This window comes from Podarcis erhardii, assembly GCF_964252035.2.
Source record: "Podarcis erhardii genome assembly, chromosome: 5".
NCBI classification, from domain to species: Eukaryota; Metazoa; Chordata; class Lepidosauria; order Squamata; family Lacertidae; genus Podarcis; species Podarcis erhardii.
The window spans coordinates 54126678-54148733 of NC_138509.1; the positions used below are offsets into that span (position 1 = coordinate 54126678).

Consider the following 22056-nt stretch of genomic DNA (forward strand, 5'->3'; position numbering starts at 1 on the left):
AAAATCACACATGCTTTACAAATTCTCTACCTGCAGGAGTTGGTATGGTAACACCTGTGTCAACTGCCTTTGAAAGGCAAAATTCCTTTCAACTCTACTGAAACCTGTCAGAGGCAGTATGCTTCTGAGTACCAGTTGCTGGAAACTACAGGAGGGGAGAGCATCCTGCTTGTGGGCTTCCCATAGGCATTTGGTTAGCCTGGGAGAACAAGATTCTGTACTGGATGAGCCACTGGCCTGATCAAGCAGCCTGTTCTTTGTAGTACCTGTTTTCTTCTAACCCAAAGCACTGTGGTTTTCGGAAACCTCCTTCCATGTCAAACTTCTGCTATGTTTTTTCTAACGCAAAGTTGCGATTTGTGTGGGTGATGGGGAAGATCATATCATGTCAGACCCCTTTGATAGATGGTGAGGGGTGAGGAGCCACCTGCTGTTTGCTCCCAAGTGCAAAACTCATTTGCCACCCACCAAGCCTGCATGATATTCTGGCTATTTACATCCATTGGAAATCTAATAGTTTGCTGATGATTCTATCATTTGGGGGAGCCAAATGTAGTTATTAATGTGATATATAGCAAAAGTTGGTGACAGAGGCAAAACAAGAAAATGAACTCCTTAATACCCAAGTGCTTAGGGAACGGGATTGAACAGATGAAGTCACTTTTCACATTCTAAGATAAGCCATATGGTTGTGACAAATGATTTTAAGCTGTACTTTTCTGGAAGGGTGGCATTTATGGGTTCCTAGAAACTTGTTTAATTTTCAGCTAAGGGAAGCAGTAAACAAACATAAAGCAGTAGCTGTGAAGAGACTCTTGTCATTATGCTTGGGGCTGACAGTAACTTGGAATTGGGGCATAACATGAGCTGCGTGTCCTCTGTTAGTCTTCAGCGTGACCTGCATGAAAGCCCCCGTTGTAAAATGTTGCTGCCTTCCCAACGCTCCCCCATGCCCATACCCATGCACTGTCTTGTACCCAAGTAAATTAGACTTCCTCCAGCCACCCAACTGACAGGGAGAACAGTGCATGGGAGGGTTAACCATGAGTGTGTTTTCATGAGTGAGTGCATATAGGTGAGTATGAGTAAGTGTAAGTGTTGTGTATTGAGTCAAAGGATTTTATATCTGTATTATTATTGTCTGTATTTGCATTAGGGTAAAGTAACTGCCTTTTGGTTCCAGAGGGTACAGCTACTATTGGTTCATTTAAGCTGCTGTATTTGGATCCTCTGTCTTATTGGTTGCCTCCAAAAGGCAGGACTGTGATTGCCTGATATTGTTCCCTCCAAAATGTATCCCTTCTAGCTAGTTCCCTGTCCCTATAAATGTAGCTCTCCCCTCCTCAGGTTTTAGTCTTGTTGCTTTAATAAAGAAGTGTTACTAGAGAGCACGTCACAACAGTAAGTGTATGTGTGAGAATGAGTGAATGTTTGTGTAAATGCCTCCACTAGCCCCACTCCACTAGCCGACACACAGCCAGTAGTCCCATCTCTCCACCCCTGCATGTGGCTCTCAGTGACTCATAAGCAGCTCACTCCTGTGGCATAAGAGTGAGGAACATAGCTGGCTGAATGCTATTTTGGCCCTGGGTGAGGACACTCACAATGAGGCTTTCCTGTCAGCATGAATACATGAGTTGCATCAGTTTCTCATTCCTGGATCTACATTCCTGGTTGAGCTTCCAAGTGCTCAAAGACATAGGTAGTGTTGGAAGAAGGGGAGGGAGTATGAACTTCCATCAGCTGCAGCTTGTTCAGTAGCACCCTCCTCTTTAGAGTACCTCTGAAGAGAAAGACAACCCTTAGCATAAGAATGTAGGGTGAGTTTTTCTGGATGAGACTAAAGGCCCACTCAGCCCAGCATTCTGTTCTCACAGGGGCCCATCAGATGCCTATGGGAAGCCTGCAAGCGGGACCTGAACATATTTAACTTAACTCCATCAAAATCAGTAGGACTTACTTCTGAGAAAACATGTATAGGGTTGCCACCAGACTGCACTCTGTTTACAGAAGGGATTCATGCACATTCTGTAAGTTTAGGTTTGTATATGTACAGCGGATTAAAGTGCTCTGGCTCCCTAGCACAACAAAAGCACTTTACAAAACCACAGGCTTTTTGCAGCTAGAAAAGTGACAGAAAAATACACTGAAAAGTGTGGGATGAACACTCATTGCCATAAAACCACCCCATTAAAAAAATCAAAAACTGAGTGAATGCTGAATATGGGTCTGACATAGCCCAACCACCATGTAAGTTTCATTCAACCAAATCAGAATAAATACTGAATAAACAGGTCATTTGGAGAAGCTCTAGGATGTGAGCACTGATGTGAAATACACTGTTCTTTCTCTTTCAGAATTCTGACATGGAACCAACCTTCCTACCAACCCCTCAGGGGCATTTAAAAAAATTTAACTTTAGACCATATTTCTGGACAAATTCTCCCTAGGTGGTAACTTAAAATGTCGCTCATCCTGACTTAAAATGTACTACTGCAAGATATTTTCACGTGGTGAGAGGGAGCCGCTGAGTCACCCTCCCACCCAGGCCACTTTTGCTTCCCTGGACTTTGTAGGGGAAACCATCTACAGTGGTACCTCAGGTTACAAACACTTTAGGTTACAGACTCCGCTAACCCAGAAATAGTACCTCGGGTTAAGAACTTTACCTCAGGATGAGAACAGAAATCATGCGGCAGCGCAGCAGCAGTGGGAGGCCCCATTAGCTAAAGTGGTACCTCAGGTTAAGAACAGTTTCAGGTTAAGTGCGGACCTCCGGAATGAATTAAGTTCATAACCAGAGGTACCACTGTACTTTTGGCCTGTGCAGTGAATCATAGGGTCAAATGTATAGGCTGATTTTAATCAAAGCATAAGCTTAGAGACAGAAAAAGTCAACCTGCAATTCTGAACTAGCCACATACCTGTCCACACAAGGAACAAATGAGCTCTTGCTTTAGAGCTGGTATTGTTAGAGTAGCTTCAGGTCACTGCTTTGTGCACCGTAAGGTGTCCTTGTTTGCCTCCCTCGTATCAGCAACAGGAAGCTCTTTTTAAATCATGGATGCAACGTGTGTTTTGATCTGCACATGTAACATTCTGAACAGTATTCAATAATCCATCCTCATATTGGTTTCAGTTTTTGAAACCAAAACTGGTTTCATGGTGAGGTCAGGGAGGAAACGGTCTATAATCCAGTCTCTCTTTACAATACTAATTACCAGGGTTGTAGCTGTTGTAAGGCCATGGAACAGAACAGCACCCTTGAACTGGTCTTTTTGAACTTTCTGAAAAGAAGTTTTCTGAAGTCTTTGAGCCAGCCTGTCTTTGAAGTGAATGCTCCATATGTTAAGACAGGTGGTACATAGCATCTGAATGAATGTAAAGGGAAATGTCCAAGATATAAATGTAGAAAAAGCCAGTCAATGATCAAAACACTACTGACTGCAAAAGACCTTGGAAAATTAGACATGCATCATAGCTAGAGATGTCACTATGTTTGTCTCCTTGGCCTAGAATATAAACCTGTGTAACTATTAAAGCCACCACAAACACGAGAAAAGCAATATAGCTTTAGAGCATCCTTCCCCAACCTGATAGTTTCCAGATGTATTACACTACAATGCCCATCAGCCCCATTAAGCAACCCCATTAAGATATAGGTGTAATGGATGTTGTAGTTCAGACTACACCAACTTGGCTGTCACCAAGCTGGAGACTGCTGCTCAAGAGTTATTCTCTCACTTGTACGTTATTTTAAGTGAGAGAATAACTTAATTCCTCTCTCTCAGCCACCTTAGTTTGTTCATTTGGCATTCTATTTGTTTGTCAGTCTGCCTTTTTTTTTTTAAATGGTGATAAGGTATTAGACTAGAGAACAATACCTTTGTTTAAAAACTGAAATGACTTAAAAAGTTAAATGTAATTAAATAGACATGTGGTGTTTCTCTGTGGAGGGGGGTTGTATAAAAAAAATTAGCTGTGCATGATCATTTCTTATGACTGATATGTATTGCAAAAACACAGTGAGGGGAAAATATATCAGAATAAAATCTGGTAAAAACATTTAGGAACATAGGAAGCTGCCTTTTACAGAGTCAGACTATTGGTCCATCTAGCTCAGAATTGTCTGCATTCATCTAGGGTTTGATGATCTCTCCCAGCCTACTCTGAGATGCTAGGTATTGAACCTGGAATGCGCTACCACTGATCTACAGCACAGTGCTACATTTTAACTTCAAAAAACAATTTGATTCCCAGTACATTTTCAAAGGGGGTGGAATGTAAAAGGCAAGACAGTGCAATAGCTTTCTTGAAGACTGACAGAAACTTGCTATGTATGTTCAGAATAACATTATGTGTTTCAACACTGAGCTGTCTACCCAAACGCCTCCTATACCTGTTTTTAAGGTGGTCAATAAAAAAATAGGGTGAGAGAATTTAAAATACATTCATATTGGAATGAAAGTTGTTCAGGATAAAAATTAAAAAAATCATGATGAAACCTATGCCAGTTGCTGCAGACATTTTAAAGATCTGGGAAACAAAAATAAAAAATAAAAAAAATGGGGACTCTGCTTGTTAATTTTCATGCACAAGAGGCAACTCACTAGAGCTTGTTTTTTTAGCTGCTTCACTGCCTGTGAAAAGTCAGTGTTGCACATGTATGTGCTTAGTTCTTTATTCATGGAACACCAATTCTTCTGCTTAATCTCTTGGGCCCTGTGGCTGAAGCCTGATCTTCCCCAATGCAAGTCTTGCCAACTAACTCTTCTCTCCTGCTGAGTGTCAGGTGATAAACTGACTGGATGTTGCTGCTTTCTTGTTTCCAGATATTTCTGTCCAAAAGGGGAACAAGACAATTGTTGGGAGCAGAGAACAGAGGCAAATTGACGGGAGTGCAACTGTTTTGGTCACACTGGGCACAGAGCTTCAGGGGCACTGCAGGGAACGCCACAACTATTCTTTAGAATGAAGCACAAGAATTATGGGGAGCCGCTCAAATTGATGACCCCAAGGTCTACCACTGCTCCCAATCTTGATGCACACAAGTCATTACCAATGATACCTGGCAGTCAAAACAAGCTGCTAACAACCAGGTCCTGAGCTCACGAATTCCCGGAATGCACACAAGTTCTGCGTTCATAATTCTGAATGATTGCTTATGAGATCTGGGCGTTCCAGTCATGTCTATTATTTGCTCTCCCCCTCTCCCCGTGGTACAGGTAGTTCGCACATCACACCTGTTCACAGGTGCATCCATGAAGTCAACAATATCCTGCAGCCATGGACATTTTCTGTCTGTGTCATCCATGTATCCTTAATGCAAGTACATTTTTCTGCATTTGAACTAGACACCTGTTATTTGGGAGGTTTCAGGGAAATGCAAGAACAGAGTTTCAAATGTGCAAGAGCTCAAGTGAAACAAGTCACACATTTCTGATCAGGGAAATAAAAAAACATGCCATTAAGCAATATAGTGAAATGTTGCATTGCAGCCGGCAGCCTCAAACATTCCTGTGTACAATGCTTAAGAAACAGGTGACAATTTCCTTAGGGTTCATGTATTCAGTGGATGCAGATTGCCTATTATCATTCTGAAATACTGTGGGGAGCAAATTGAGATATTGTCCTGACAGTGGGCGGACTAATGGAATCTGGTGACTTTAAATAAAGTGTGCAAGTTATTTTGTTATAATACCGTAATAGAAATGTCATATGTCTGACAGAAGAAAAAAGGAGGAGAGAGTGTGAGAGAGCAACTGTCAATGAATAATAATGAAGTTATTTAAATGCCAAGATCTTTGGGAGGGGAAAAAACATTGTACAAAATAAAAATTATTCCTGGTATGTATAACAAGGTTTGAGCTAAATTTATCAGGCAGGAGCTGGGTGGGTGGAGAGCAAGGTTAGTGCTGGTATAGTTAGATAAACCATAAGGGATGGGAAGATCAGGAAGTCATTATTCTCATTGTTTTATTTCCCCTTGGAAACACTCCCGAAATAATGTTGAATCACAGGTATAAATGTTAAATTTGTGGTTTAAATTTATCCCTCTCTCATTATTAGATTTGTAATTTGCTCTATGCACACCAGTTTTAAATGAAACAGATGGATTTTATGTCCCTCAATAGGCCAATGATAAACACAAAAATCATAAATGAGCCTAAGGAACAAAATGAGGAGACCTGCAAAATGCAGGGTTTAAAATTATTGCTATTAAGATCCACAGCCCAATCCTGTGCCTCGCCAGAATCAAATTCCTCATGGTCCAATTAACTGTGTAGCAGCATTCTCCAACATGGTGCTTGCAGGCATAGCACCCAAAACATACCATGGCACCCACGTAACACCAATTCTTGCCTGGACGCATTGTCTGCCATTTTATTTCTGAGCCGAAATCAAGTCACAGTGTGTATGAGTGCAAGCGTGTGATTATTAGCAAGTTTTATTAGCTATTATTAAAAGCATAATGTGTGCAGGTGTGTGCCTTTTAGGTATTTAGGATAAAAATATTGAAACTGTTGCGTTGAAAATTCATTGGGGTAGGGATAGCTGACAAAGCCTCTCCTCCTTCCGGAGGAGAGGGGTTGTGAGCGGGAGCCGATTCCCGCGTCACGCAGGGGGCGTTCTGCCCTCTGCCCTGCCATCATCGCTGGTGCGCCATGCCTCCCAGCTGGGCACCCAATTGGGAGACACTGTGGGGGCGTGGTCTAGCCGCTCCAGTGACATCAAGGGAGAGCTTATAGTTGTATTTGCATCAACAGGCTCCCCCTACTGGTGGTTAACCCCTCGTCAGACTCACCGCTCTCTGAGTGGGTGGAGTCAAATTTGCTCTTGTCCAATGCCTAAGCCAATACCTTCTCACATGCTGTAATCAATAAAGTTGTGGCCTTTTCTAGCCCATTAACCTAATATACAGTGTCCACATGTCTTTATTATTCATAAGTGGGGGACGGATCCTCGAATCACAATTCTGAACCAGGTTCTTAGTTGATCTGATGACCTTGGAACTTTTCTAAATGTCTGGTTTTTTGCCGACAATTATTTCTGAATTTAATGTATGCCACTGTTCACTCAGATGTATGCCAGATAGCTAGTATCTGTGTCTAGACGCTTTCAATATGTGAGTTTCTCCCACTGCTTAATTTCTAAAAAGAAGTGGTAATAGGATTCAGGGGTGTCTAGATGCCATGTTCTCATCCCAGGAAACATTTCTATCTCAAATGTGTGCAAATTGGTGTTTTTAATTAGGGATCTCTTAACTTTGGACACAATTTCAGCATCAAAATGGTTATGTAGCCCCCAAATAGGCAGAATATAAATACTGTAAATAGTCCCAAATCCAATGTATTATGGAGGGCGAAACCAAGGCCTTTTAATAATTCTACATGCCCAGTGCATTTTGAGGGAGAATCCTCCGTATTGGCACCTATAAGGTATACAGTATTAAACTATGCAGGTTTCCGTCGGGGGGAAAACATGCTTTAATTCAGATACCCACACTCCATCTTCATATTTAAATATACACAGCAAGATGAATCAAATCATGGATGTCAGTCATTTGGCACTTAGCAAGATATCTATTGTCTTGGTTAGCCAACTCTGTAATAATCATAGTCTTATGAACCATCACTGAATAGACAGTGAAATGACCTGCAAAAATAGAACAATGAAGTAGTTGCTAAGCTGTCATGATATCATTTTCTTTTTCCAATATGAGCAAGCGTTTTCTTTACTGAGCAAACATCTTGAATTGTAGCACTTGGCTTGAGTGGAATAAATCCGCTATGCTATCTCAACATGATCTTAAGGCTGAGATTGGTATCTGGCAAAGAAGTAACTCAGTCTCTTGTTGTCATGACACTTGGCATTTACGACAAACATTACCACCACCTCTTAGAACTAGATTAACATTTCTTATTGTAGGCGTTTATGTTGGAATGGCATCGGGAGGATGCAATTTTAATTTTTCCTAATCCAATTTAAATGCAAATGTTAACCACTCACATGATGGCATGTGTACATAATTAAGTGTCATTATATACTACACGAATCACTCAGAAAGCTCCAGAGAGCTATTTTGCTGCATGTCTAAACTTGGAAACCAGCCAAACAGTTTACATCTTAGTTTTGCTTTGGTGTTTATGCTTACTAAAGTTTTCTTAAATTACAGGTCAACAGATTATGGGACAACATATGAAAAACTGAATGACAAAGTGGGTCTGAAGACCATTCTTAGCTACCTCTATGTCTGCCCAACTAATAAGCGCAAGGTAAGTGGCAACATATGATTGGTTTAACCCTGACAGAAAATTTACATTGATTGTTAGTTAATATTTACATAGTGTTACCAATGTTCCTGAATAATAAACAAACAAAAACAAGTAGTTTACAATTTAGATGGTCTTGTACCTTCTTTTTAATGTTCATTGCATCCTGGTTCTCATGCTGCTTTTTGACGAATGGCAATCTTTCATATATAGCCCTTTTTAATTATTCTTGTACCTTCTTTTTAATGTTCATTGCATCCTGGTTCTCATGCTGCTTTTTGACGAATGGCAATCTTTCATATATAGCCCTTTTTAATTATTCAGTGAATGCATGGATAGGGAGAATGTTATCTCTTCCCTTATCTCCACTCCCATCTCCTTGTATTACATGTCCATGTATTCAAGTGAAGGTGAGAACAGAGACCTACAGGTGTATAACATATGCACATTCGGGAACCATGCAAATGGCCAGGTCCCTGATCATAAATATGAAATATTCATATGTACGTGTGTCTGCACCTGCATAGAGCTCTTTGCGCAAATGCAGATGAGCACGTGGGTGGCAGGGGAAGAAAGCAGCATTGCAATCCTGCTCCGTACACATTTAGTGTATGAGTGGAAAAGATGTAGACATGGCCATGCTTTCTTCCAGCCTGAAGCTTTCGTCTTGGTGTTCTACTGAAATGGCATGAGAAACATCCTAGTGAGACTATAGGATGGGAATTGATTCTATACATCCAGCCAATGAGGAGCTGCATAGGGAACCCCTGAACTGTCCTTTTTGACATCATTAGCCCAATCCCCAGCCTCACTTTCTGCAATATAGCCTTTGATGTTTCCCATTTGACTCCACTGAAGTGTTTTAATCCTTTGCTTACTTTATACTGCAATATTGTGGGGTTGTTTGGTTAAAACATTTTGGTTAAAACATGTTAAAAAAAAACCAGGGCTAGTCACAAACCGTATACTACATACTGAATAAATTTAAGAAGTAGCTGGATGCAGGAGAATGAAGAGCTACAAGATGCTTGATGAAATATATCCCTGGAAAGCAAGGAATTTTGCAGTGTTATTATGACCTGTGCATGTGACACATTATTAACCAATTAAAAGTTATCTAGAAACATTGCCAAAAATGTGTTCTTTCTAAACAAAACAAAAACCTGCAATATTTCAGATATGCAAAATTCTTATTGTATTCAGATTCACATGTCTCATATTCTTTAACAGTGTTGAATACAATAAATTTGGGAATAAGTTTGATTCACCCATACTGAAAATGCACAAGATAAATAGTATGAAGCCTGAAGTTATTTTGTTTCTTCTTGAATTAGGGTGAACTCATTGTTGGGAAAGGGAAACGGCTCATTAAGATGTTAGAGCCTCATCTATAGAGGCCAGATTGTATTTAAAGTTGTTTGCCTTTTAAGTACTCCCAATAGTGAGCTGAAAAGGATTTGACAAAATCCTGCAGAGAAAATGCATCCCAAAGCCCGGAAGGTTTTAATCATACGAGCACCCCACTGAGCAACAATTTATGAAGGATTTGTAATACGGGAAATGCTCACAAAAGAGGGATAGTTATTGTTGTTGTTTTCTCCTCGTGTACATATGAACAGTTTATCTTGCTTAGGACAGACAAGAAGTTTTAAGAACACTGAAAATAATTTGGGAAAGGCTTCACTTCCAGGGTCAGCCTTACCATTTGCTGGGAGCAGCTGTTGGGGGACAAAGGTTGTGTGCCTGTCTTGACTCCCCAACCCATGTGAGGAAAGGAGACTTGTCCAAACAAAGGTTTGCCCCTCTAGTTTGCCTTTCCCTTCCTGTGAACCCCACCAGCTGAAAGACCTCCTTTCCCCCTAGCTGCCTCCACCTTGGTTTGTTACTGGATCACCTCAAGAACATCTTTAGTCCATGTGTGGGTTTGGCTTTTAAGCATGGGGTAGGTAACTACAGAAAAGAGACCACAAAGCTTTATAAAAGGGGGAGGGGGTTAATCTTGAAAAGGTTTCAATATATTAATAGTTACATGCACACAAACAATCCAAGAGGACAAAAAGATATTGAAAATAAATGAGGATAAATGCAGCCAGCTATTAATATCTCAACAGTTTCTACTAGCTAAAATTCCTTTTAGCAAAATTATTTCAGTCAGACTTCTTATGTCAGGCCACTCTCCTTTCTCCTGCACCAAGATTGATCTTCCAAGAACCTCAGATCCTTCACCTCCACAAGTAGCTCATATACCCCCAAACTACTCCCCGCCCCCCCCATAACCCAATCCACAAACCAACCAATATCAAAAAGTATGCTTTTGCGTTTTACAGACCAGACTACTAGGAATTCACACTCTGCCATTATTTTCTAACACCTCCTGATAGGATTATATGCCTGCCAAGGTTGACTCTAAGAGGCAAACAACCCCCATAATTCCCAAACTAAATTATATACAAGATTGTTATGTAAACTGTTATGCCAACTAGCCAGGTATGCTCAGGTGCCATGGAGGAAACTATCATATTGTCACTGTTGAGGTAAGATACACCTGCCAGTCTAGTCTGTGGAAGAGGGATATATTTCTCCCTTTGCCTCAGGCAGCAAAATGTTTTGGGCTGGCACACAAAAACATTATTTATTATTTACACTCATGTACAACCTGTTTATTGATAGCAAACTCATTATGGACCCAGGCATAGAGATCCTGCAGCCAGTGGGGCCCAAAAAGAGGGAAATAAAGACAGATACTTAGAAGAGGGAAGAATGGGGGCAGGGCAGGGGTGGGGCGGGGTGGAACAGTGGCATAATAGGGCATAATGAGGTGGCACAGACTTACATGCACGCCACAGAAACACACAAGGGCCAGGAACAGAACCCCCAAGCAAAATGGTTGACGTCTGTATATGCATTTATTGTTCTTTGACTGGCATAAATTTAAAGTTTTAAATTTATTTCAAAACTTTGAATGAATTATATGGAAATGTCACACAGCCTAAGAGCTAAACAATACACTAGAACCAACATCATTCAATAAATTAAATAAAGAAGAATGACTTGAACAGGAAGTGTTAGAAATTTTATTTTTAAATAATCAACTTTAGGAAGCAGGTACAGATTGCAAAAAGTACTGATGTTTTGTTTTGATTGCTCCAGTGGAATGGATTCTAGTGTTGAATGAATAGTTCTTCCTTGTGTCTTTAAGTCAGTGGTTCCAAATTAGGGATCTGGGGACCGCTGGGGGTCCGCGGAACATATCCAGGGGCTTCTTGGGACGATCCCCTGCCAGGGTCTCACTTCTCTTGTTAATTGCAGAGTGAAAGCCTTACACATATCATCCAGCCTCTGCTCACGACCAGTGCCTGCTTGCTGGCAGAGGAAAAACTTGTGAACGAGTTGCTGGATTGCAAGTGAGCTGGGATTGGGCGCAAACCTCTGACACAGTTTCTTAAGGTGCTTACAATTGGAGGGGAGAGGGGCGAGACAGTGCAAACAGCTCTATGTGGGCATCTGGAATGAGCACGCATGCCTGGAGTATATCCAAGAGATTGTCCTATCCCTGACTCACCAGCTCTGGGAGTGGGAGATGGCTCCACATGGCCCTTAAGCAGCTGTCAAGCAGGAAATGGAGGAGGCAGGTTTATGCCCAGATGCAAATTGATTCCCCACTTTGGACATTCCTTGTCTGACAGTGCCATGACACATGGGAATCATCACAAAAAAGAGGCAATTGTGACTGAAGCTCTTGGCCAAACAGATCCCAAAGGGATTGGCACACCCAGCCATCATTGCCATGCTCTGAATCTGAGGTGGGCATCAAAGAGCACCCAGGGGAATCTAAGCAGCTCTGATGCAGCAGTGGGATTAAGCCAGGAAAATGCTAGGAGCCATCCCAGCTTGCATGGTACTGAGCCGTAGAAACCTCACCCCCCAACTCCCAGTTGTGTGGAAAGGGAACCCCCCCCCCCAGTCAGAGGTGTATTCATAGTAGATCAAACTGGCACTTGTTGCCACCTCAAATTTCTTGCCACTTCAAACTGCAACAGTTGCCCTCTTGTAAATGTGTCTCTGAATGCAAGGTACATTAACTACAGCTCAAAACTAAGTATAGTTTCTTGTTAGAGTCCAACAAAAATTAATAGACCTTATTTATTAGAGTAGTAGTCTTATTGAAAGCCACAGGCCTAAACTGATTTTCACCTGAATTTTGTAATTTGTTTGGTTTATGCTAATTTGTTGTGGGTACTTTAATATACCACACCTTGTTTTAATGTAACAGCTGGATGACAAAACTGTCAGATCTCTTGTCAGTATTACAGTATTCCGACACTGTGATTCTAATATTTATTTGACCAGCATTCCCCAAGTAATATGTTGCATATAAATGCACATTGACATATTTTGAAAAGTGCCTGCTGTGGCCTGTGAATGCCAGTTTTCTCTTTAATGTTTTTATATTCCACCTTTCATCTCTCTCTTTCTCTCCCTCCACCCCCCAAATAAGCACAGGTTGTGTTTTTTTAAACAAGATATTCCAGGCAATAAATGAATCTGTAGTTCCCGGAGGGTTTTATGAGACATAAAGAAGAAAACATTATTTACCATTTAAGCTGCTGATCAGTCACTATTGGGGTTTTATTTGGGTAAATTACAACATCTTCTTTTGGATCAATCTATAATAATAGAAAACAATAATCTAATAATACTGAGGGGTATAAACCTTGGAGATATAAAAGCCACAGAAAACATGTTTACAGACAAATAACTCTCATCTTGTTGAAATACGGTGCCACCTGGCCCTGTGATTTATGACAGTGGAGAATGGGGGAGGGGAGAGGGAAACCTTAGTTCTGCCAAAAAAATTTCTGCCTGCCTGGTTATTTGTCAACAAGTATCCAGAATCCCAAATGTCCAATACATTTCTTATCTGGTCCGGTCTTCTTCTAATGGACTGTTGCAAAGAGAGAGGAGAAAACGTATAGTTAGCACATGGAAGGAGTTTGAAATTTGAAGGGAAATGTAGCTGAGTTTTTTTCTATATGTGTTTTAGAGGAATTGTGGGGAAGCTTTTTCAGACCAATGGCCACTTTCTCTCATGGGCAGCCATCCAGGGGCCACAATCCAATAAAAACATAGGGAAACATCCATCCAATTGTTAGAGGCATTGTCATATTTCAAGGGCACATTCCAGCCAAGCAAATATACTTGAGGAGTGTGTAGAGCAGGGTTGCTATGAACATAGCCAAGGGATGCAGGTGTGGTCAAGGAAGAGTCCAACAGGCCATTTGGGGTGGCTTTTGACTCTAGACTTGGGATTTACCACCCCGTTTTAAAGTAACTGAGGCTGCAATCGAAAAAGAAAGAAGAAAAGTTACTAGTAGTAATACATCACTTGATATAGTGAACCTTCCTTCTGAAAAGGCACATATAGGATTACACAGAATGTTCTCAAAAAAGACTTCTTGATTTTTATTTTTATTTTTATATGAAACACTTTTTATTATTCTATATGGGCTTTAACGTCAAAGGTCTCCAAGTATTTGATTTTTAAAACTACATGGGATGAGTAAAAATCCTGACTGATATGAAAATGCAAGCAAAAAAAAAAAGAGACTTATGGTTGGTTGGGGGAAATATTTTTTCTGGAATCACTGAGCTGCTGGCTAATTTAGATGCTGTGTCCTCATAAATTGCACACTGTGTTCTTTCCAAGGAACCAGTACATTTGTTCTTTGTACATTTCAACACCATTGTATCTTTGCATCTCCAGTTAATTAATAAAACTCCAGTTGATAATATCTGCCAGCACTTTCATACTATTAATAGCACAATGTCTTCTCATCAGATATTGATTATTTCCTGTGGGCCTGGGTTTTGTTTTCTCTTGTCCTGCACTCCTGCATTAAATTTTGCTTTTATATCTTCTAAACCTTTCATTTTTAATTGCTGTGCTGCAGAATGTGCAAAATGAATGGGTTGCAGATGCCTTAATCCTTCAATATTTTCCTTTTTATGCACAGAAGGGATGATTAATATGTCTAGTATTACTCTGTGTGTTTCCAAGACAAGGGGCTATGGGTTACAGAGTTTAGTAGGAAAGGTGTTGCTTGATTTCAAAGCAACAGAAACAAATAGAATATTTATCCTTCTGTAAAGCTACCTAACTTTCAAAAATAGGAGATGGAGAGAAGCAAAGCACAACTGCACATTTTGCTTTGATTTAGCACTGAGCTAAACTTGTGTGTCCAATTAATGACAGTTTACTCACCCTAGGTGATAGGTGCAAGGATATGTTGTTGAACCCTCAGATTAAAGTCTAGTCCTTGGTGTTGAGCTCAGATATAGCTTTGGTTCTTCTTCATTCTAAGGGGAAAAGATCAAATTGAAAGTCATCAGCTCCTACAGTGGGTTTGTGGGTTTAATGCTGGTGAAGGACTTCTTTTACTAATAGACAGAGAAAATGAGACTGTATGAAACATGATTGATATGGTAGTGGAAGCACGAAAACAAGACGGCTGATTGTGATAGCTGAGAAGGTTACACAGACAGGTCATAAAGCCTGATTCTACAGTGGTCTAGCAAATGCTTTGCAGACAATGCAATTATGGTATAAAGATGTATAAGATTAGCTGTTTTGTGCTCTGAGTTTTCAACACAGTATGGAGGGAAATCCTCAAAACAAAGGTTTAAATTATGATGTACCTCTCAAAGAAAATGTTGTAGTCTTCTAGGTCAAATTTGCTTCATCTGAAATTCCCTCTCCAGCCGTGGCTATCTCTGCTGATTCACCTGAAAGAAAAGAAGTTACTAAGATTGACCCTAATATGCACATATAGCTTAGTTTTGAGACCAATGAGATCCCCCCCCCCGAAGTTTCATTAAAAAAAATATCTACACAAACATACTTGTGTACTGTAAACACAGAAAGTCTTACAAAAGGTAAAAGAGTGGATGGGAGGAGGAGGAGAAGAAACTTACTTCTGGGGAAGTTTGGGGTAGTTTCTCCAAGAGCTACTGATAATGTAAGAATGTAATGTAATAATACTTCAAAAGCCAGATGAGGTGTCTGGTTTTTATTACTGACTTATAGACATACTTTTTAAAATAAATAAATAAATAAATAAATAAATCCATCCATTCTTTTAATGTAGAGATCTGAATATTGTTTCTTCTATAGTAAGTCCAAAAAGACTGCTTCAACCTATATAACTGGGAGACATCAAATTTATGTACCAGATTTCTACTCCTGTTTTTCTTTTTTCATATTAAGTATCTTTTTTTCCTTTGGTTTTAACAAAGCTGCCTGGGTGTTTTATTGATGCTGCTGGATCCCTAAAGTTGAAAATATTTATAAATATGAGTGCAGTATTAAGACTTCAATATATTTTATTTTATGATTGATGACATTGCATAGCTTAAACCGTTGAAGCAATATTCTTTGACTGGTTGATACTCTCTGCATTGGCTGAGACTTATAACCTTGGATGCTGTTCCAGAAACAAATGCAGTCGATAAAGCAAGGAGAGTTTCATCAAATTGTACCAAAGACAGTTTATGCCTTCACTTTTTCTCCCTACCCCCACAACAACAACAACCACAATCCAAGAAACATGATCTAATTTCTATAGCAATTAAGACAGAGATATCTAATTGAAAGTCAGTGGCATTGTTGAATATTGAACTTTTTAAATTCTATGTACAGTATAGAATACCATCAGGGTTGGGGTTTTTTTCTATAGTTGAGCTATATTTTTATCATCTTTATTTTCACAAAAGTTTCCTGCCTGTATCAAATCGTTTGTCTGACTCCTTTCTTGGCTCTATTGAGATTCTTTAGATTAGCTCTAGCATTCTATAAGAAAGTTCTTAATTCAGTAGTACAGTAAAGTTTGCATACCCAAGTTCAATCCCTGGTTTCTCCTGATAAACAGAACTTCTCAAGAACACTTATATGCACAAAACATTTTTTTCTAGGACTGAACTGATACCTCTCTCTCTAAAGGTAGCACAGCAGAGAGAGGGCTAGTCTAGTACTTCCCTCCTAGTGTACTGTCTTCTACTTACAGATAGTTTTCATTACATGACATTTCCCCACCTGCAGTCTGCAGTGACCAATTTCTTCCATTTCATAGCTACTGCTTCATTCTGCTAATTTTTCAGTATCATCTGTTGAAGGACATAATAAGTGATCAAATCTTCATGATGAAAGAGCACCATAAATAGAGCATGGAACAGCTGTTGTTCTCCTCTGAGGGAATGTCAGGATGAGTTTTACTGGTGTAGCATGAATATTAAGAAGAAAACCCCATGTAAATCTAAGGTAACAAATGAAAATAGTGTTATCTTCTTTGCTGCTGATCTGAACAGAGCTACCACGAATGACCTATTTGCTCGTATGGCCTTGGGCATGAGGTTTGGGACCAGGGACATGTGAGATCAAAATTCCAAATATTTAGCATCTTATATCTATTTTATGATTCTTATTGGTTAAATGTGCTCAGTCTTGTTTCACATTGCACAGCTTTTTCAAATTATCCCTAGTTAAGGTGTTGTTTAAATAACCACAGCAATATTTTCCCCTGCTGCTGAATCTCTGCTGTCATTCCTTGGTATGAGGCCTTTCCCTTTCCTCTCATTTTAAGAATGTTACTGACATTTACAAATTCCTACAGGATGATTCAGTCAATTACTACCAAAGACACCCATTGTTCCCAGCAAACTGACCTTTACTCTTAGGCCCCAATTAAAATCTATTTCACTTTCCTCCATAGAGGAAGCTATAATTGGAATCTTGGACCTTTGCCAGGAATAACTATTCCACCCACCCACCCACCCCCTTTTATTTTTGAAAATGCAATATTGAGGACAAAATGTAAATTAATTTGGAGGGGAGCTGATGTAGTGTTTGATGAAGATTTTTAATTACAAACAAAAAAAATTGCCTGTCAGCACAAATAAGTGCGGGGAGACAGAGGAAATAATTTTCTGAGTGTGCATGGTGATATGGCTTATTTTCCTTCACTTTCTCTACTTTACACTATGATGTCCCAATTATTCCACAGCTGGCATTTGTTGATAATTGGAGGGTAGAATCTGTTGCTAGCTTTGCAATACCTGCTTTCCTTGTCTCACTGATTCAATAATTAAAATATCCCAGAACTGTTCAAATGGTATTTTCACAGGCTCGTGTGCCTGTAATTTTTTTAAGGCCCTGGAACTGGTGCCCTTTCAATGCCAGGTTAAACCCTGTGGAGGTCCCTGGACATATCCTCCCCCCCCCCCAAATTATCTCCTAATATGTTTTTGAACACCCTACACACTAACTCACAGAAAACTTCGTATGTGGAGGTTTCTTGTGTGCGCACTCTCATGGGATAACATTGAACTAAGAAAGCTTAATTGTAATTTCCTTTGAAGATCAGTATTCTTTTGATCCATTGTCGCAGGGCCCCTAAAAGGCCTGGCTCACTTAGTCCTTCTGATTGAGGCACAATAATATTGTTATAATATTAAGATGGAAGCCAGAACCCTTTAATTCCTGGATCTAGAATTCTAGTTTTAGAATTTAATCAAAGTTTCTGTTTCCTGGAATAGCCCGGCTAGCCTCCTGGTGAGGTGATACCCTGACCGATGAGCCATTAGTGGCAAATGGGTGGGGGGGCCCTCCCTCAACAAACAAAGCCAGAGTTGCGAGTAGAGTTGCAGTGATGTGAACTATAAGTAAAGCAGAGAGAGAGAGAGAGAGAGAGAGAGAGAGAGAGAGAGAGAATCAAAGCAATGTTTGAGAAGAATGCTTGATTTCTGTTTGAATCTAAGGCTGTGGCTATGGGTAAAACAAGACCCTGTTGGGGTGTTGATGCTGTGAACCCCTTCATCACAGGCTCAGGTAGTGTATTTGTGTAAATAGGCCATATCTCATAAAGACACCACGATTTCCACTGTGCCCCATTCCTAAAGGAAACACAAGCCCTGGGTAAGTGCCTGGAACCCCTGGAATCTTTCACTGCTCAGAGATTGGGTTGGCACACAAGAATATAATTGCCCACCATCAGGGCCGTCTTTAGCAGATGTGGCACCAGGGTGCAAATATCTGCCCAGTGCTCCCAAATTACCACAGATGGGGGGGGGGAGCTGCGCACTGCCAGCCATGGGGGGGGGGGACTCTCCCCCATGCCGCTGCAGGAGAGCAATCCCCGCAGAGGCTTGGGAGGCAAGCTGCATGCCCGCCAGCCATATGGGTGATGGGTTGCAGCTTGCAGGCATGCAGGGAAAGGGGAAGCCGCCGTCAAAGCTGCGCAGCTCGCCCACTCTCTGGGGTGCCCCTAAGAGGCCGGCGCCCTGGAGCAACGCACCACTAAGCCCTATGGGAAAGACAGCTCTGCCCACCATACTGAATGCCTCAAATGCATGATGCACGTCCCTTTAAATTCTCCCTTGTTTTGATTTTGATCACATTCGTGACTTTTGTTTTATTTGTCTTGTCTGATCTTCATTTGTCAGACATGCCTTTTGAGTAGGCTTTGATATTTGAACAGACATAAATTTGAACTGCTGAAATCCAAATGCCAGCTGCAAAATGTGCATACTTGAAATATGAAAGCTTATAATATATTGTCACTTCCATTTGAAATGCATGTTTCATAACAGAGAGTTTTGTTCTGTTTTAAGAAACAAAAAATTAACCTTTTGAATGCAGGAAGTACCTAAAATTACAAAAAATGGCAAGATTTACCGTAATTTATTATTGTCACCCATGTAGAGTTTTCAAACATATCAAATTCAAAGTAAGCTGTAGATAATATCAAACATCTCCATAGCTAAATGTACAAGATAAGGATCATTTCCAAAGATCCTGTTTTTGGTATGTATTCATTGGGCAAGACATTCTCTTCAAAACATTAGATTTTAATTGGTGTTTGGCTGAAACCCCAGTGCAACCCACTAATCTGCTAAGAAGCTAGAGGATACTGTTTGGTTCATTTGTTCTTCCAGTGAGCTCATCACAGCATTTTAAGCATTCAACCACTGTGCTGAAGGAATGCTTTCACCGCCAACACCACCTGGTCAGTAATAAAAGAACAGTGGTACCTCTGGATATGCATATACTTCAGGATGCAAACGCGGCAAACCCAGAAGTATTTTTCTGGGTTTCGCCGTGTGCACATGCACAGAAGCGGTCCCTCCAGTTGCGTAAACCTCAGGATCCAACCAAAGCTCTGGAACAGATCCCATCTGCAACCAGAAGTACCACTGTATTGCTTACTAGGGGTTTTGAGTTTTATATTGAGTGTCACAATATAATGCCAGCAATGTGTTGCTTTTCTAGTTTGGGTTTACCAGCAATGAAGTTGTACACCCATTTCAGGTTTCTGAGGTGTTCCACAGCTCATAGTTGGTACATCACAATAAAGAAGGAATATCTGGCACTTTGTGCCTCAGATTTTGCACTCACATTTTGACTTCTGGATTAATATGCCCTCCCAGGATTTAAGTACTACCACACATTGTTTCACATAGGAGTATTTCAAAAACCTCATCACAAAAATGCAACAGAAGTGTTAACATATTTGTTCAAATACTGAATAAATTGGTTGGAACACTCTATTCTGGGATAGAATAGCACAAAAAAGCCTTCAAGTTAGTGAGATTCAGACTCTACACTTTACTTTTTTTTTAAAAAAAAAAAAAAACTATCATCATTTTTCTTATCCAACTCCCCAGGAATAGGAAACTGTTCTTCATTGCTCAATGCATTTCCCAAACTGTGTTAGACGAGATTCCGTTCTTCAAGGAGATGGAGAGTAGCAGCAGGAGGAGTGAAATGGGGGAGAGGTTTCTATATGAAGATTAGGATTTCCCCAGAGGGAAATGAAAATATCAACATAGTTCTCTTTTTCTGGGAAGATCTAAGCAAAAGGCTACAAGTTAAATGCATCCTCCAGGAATCAGCGAAGGCCTTCTATCACAAGAATCTAGCAGAGCCAGCTTGGTTTACATGGGGAAAAATGAGGGTTTTAAAATTATCTCTGTATTTGCATGCTTTGATTTTAGAAATTCAATGCAAAAGTAACTTTTGCTTTCCTTTCATGTGGGAAAAGAACCCCTGACTCACCACAGGTATTGTAAAGTAGGCAGGAAACATGGAAGCCTTCTTTACAACTGGAAGAAGTCAAAATCACATACTATTCCTTACACACCAACACCTTAGGGAATGTACTTTAGGTGGCGATGGCAGAACCCAGCAACTAATTAATTAGACTGACCAGATGACAAGACCTTCATCCCTTGGCCTCACTGATGTGGTCCAAAGGAAAGCAGAGCAATACATGTGGTACCAGCTTGGCTGCAGGAGTTGCTGGAAGGTGTACAAGGTGCCATCCAACCATCTAAAAGACTCCATTCTGGGTTTATGTAGGGATTACTCCTTGTCTTTTTCTTCTCCTGAAGATGTCTCACAAGGCAGCAGGTATGGATTTCTCCTTGAGGTTTACTCATGAAGTCTTTCTCATGAATGAATATAGCCGCAAGGCAGCAGAGGTTTAGGATCAGTTTTCTCCTCCTAGATCAGGGTTGTCCAACAAGTTGATCACGATCTACTGGTAGATCCCCACAAGGTTTTGGTAGATCACGGTTGATCTCTGGCTCCCTTTCCTTAATGTCACTAAAACTGACTCCTGCCATGCCCCCTCGGCCTGCCCTCCATTGTTGTATGATCTCTGCAAGGGAAGATGGAGCTTTGTGCTGCTGTTTTGATCCATAGCGATCTTTTTGTGAGTGACTTTATCCCTTTGTCCCTTGCCTTTAACCCTCCCAAAAAAGGAACCCCCCTCCACCCAAAGTTTTTTAACCCCCCCCAAAAATGGGGCTTTCCTCCTCCCTAAAAAAAGCTCCTCAACAACTTTGAGCTGAACCCTGCCAGTTTTTAATTTTGAAAGTAGATCACAGTCTCTTGAGAGTTGGCCACCCCTGTTGGCCACTACCTTCCCATTTGCCCATCATTTGCCTCTACAGCACATAGAATAACCGCCTTCTTGATCATGAGACCCACTATTAATTAACCCAAGGGTTAACTACTGATTGCAATTAAAATGTGTGTTATGTGTGCTAATAATGACATTTCCTTTCATCAGGATGCTAATATAATTATTGAATCAATATGACAGAGTGATCACTAAGTTGATTACCTTTCTGCCTGAAAAGGTGCTACTTTCCTAATATTTTGTACATTGCTAAGTCAAAGTAGACCATCCATTAAGAGTTTGTTTCTTACAACACATTTAGTACTCAAGGTCTAATATCCAAGTACAAAATAAATGCACATCATACCAATTATGAAAAGGAAAACTATAAATTGCAGTTTTCCCCTTCAGAATATTTGCAAAAGCCTTCTAATCAGTTTATGGATATTTTGAAATGAAGCATATTATACTCTTATACACACTTATAACTGACAGAAAAAATCAGTATTTGTATTTTGGTCTTAGAACCAATGTAGAAAAAAGAAAGAAAAAAGAATAATAAGATGAATCCCTAAAGTACTATCAGAATACTTTACTGATTAATTTATATATTGCTTTATGTTCATTCTGTGTCACAGATAAATTGGCATGTCATGGGGAAAATGTGTTGATTTGCACCCATAGTCATCTCCTCCCTCCTTCCTTTTATTAACATCTGAGCGAGCATCTCCCTTGATCTCTCCATACCTATTATCCACTAGGAAGTCACATTTACATCCATGACCTCCTGAGTAAGAGATAATGGGTGCCTAGCTGCTGCCTCATTTGTG

The 22056-nt window shown here is 40.3% G+C and overlaps 1 protein-coding gene across 8 annotated transcripts in view; it reads left to right on the forward strand.

The window, feature by feature from the left end:
• The window catches only part of SORCS1 (sortilin related VPS10 domain containing receptor 1), a 426493-nt gene that overhangs the window by 177861 nt on the left and 226576 nt on the right, over window positions 1-22056 (forward strand). For all 8 annotated transcript variants that reach the window (XM_081863380.1, XM_081863382.1, XM_081863381.1 and 5 more), the window contains exon 3: window positions 8177-8276. In XM_081863380.1, the coding sequence (XP_081719506.1) occupies window positions 8177-8276 (100 nt within the window). The remainder of the gene's footprint in view (window positions 1-8176; window positions 8277-22056) is intronic.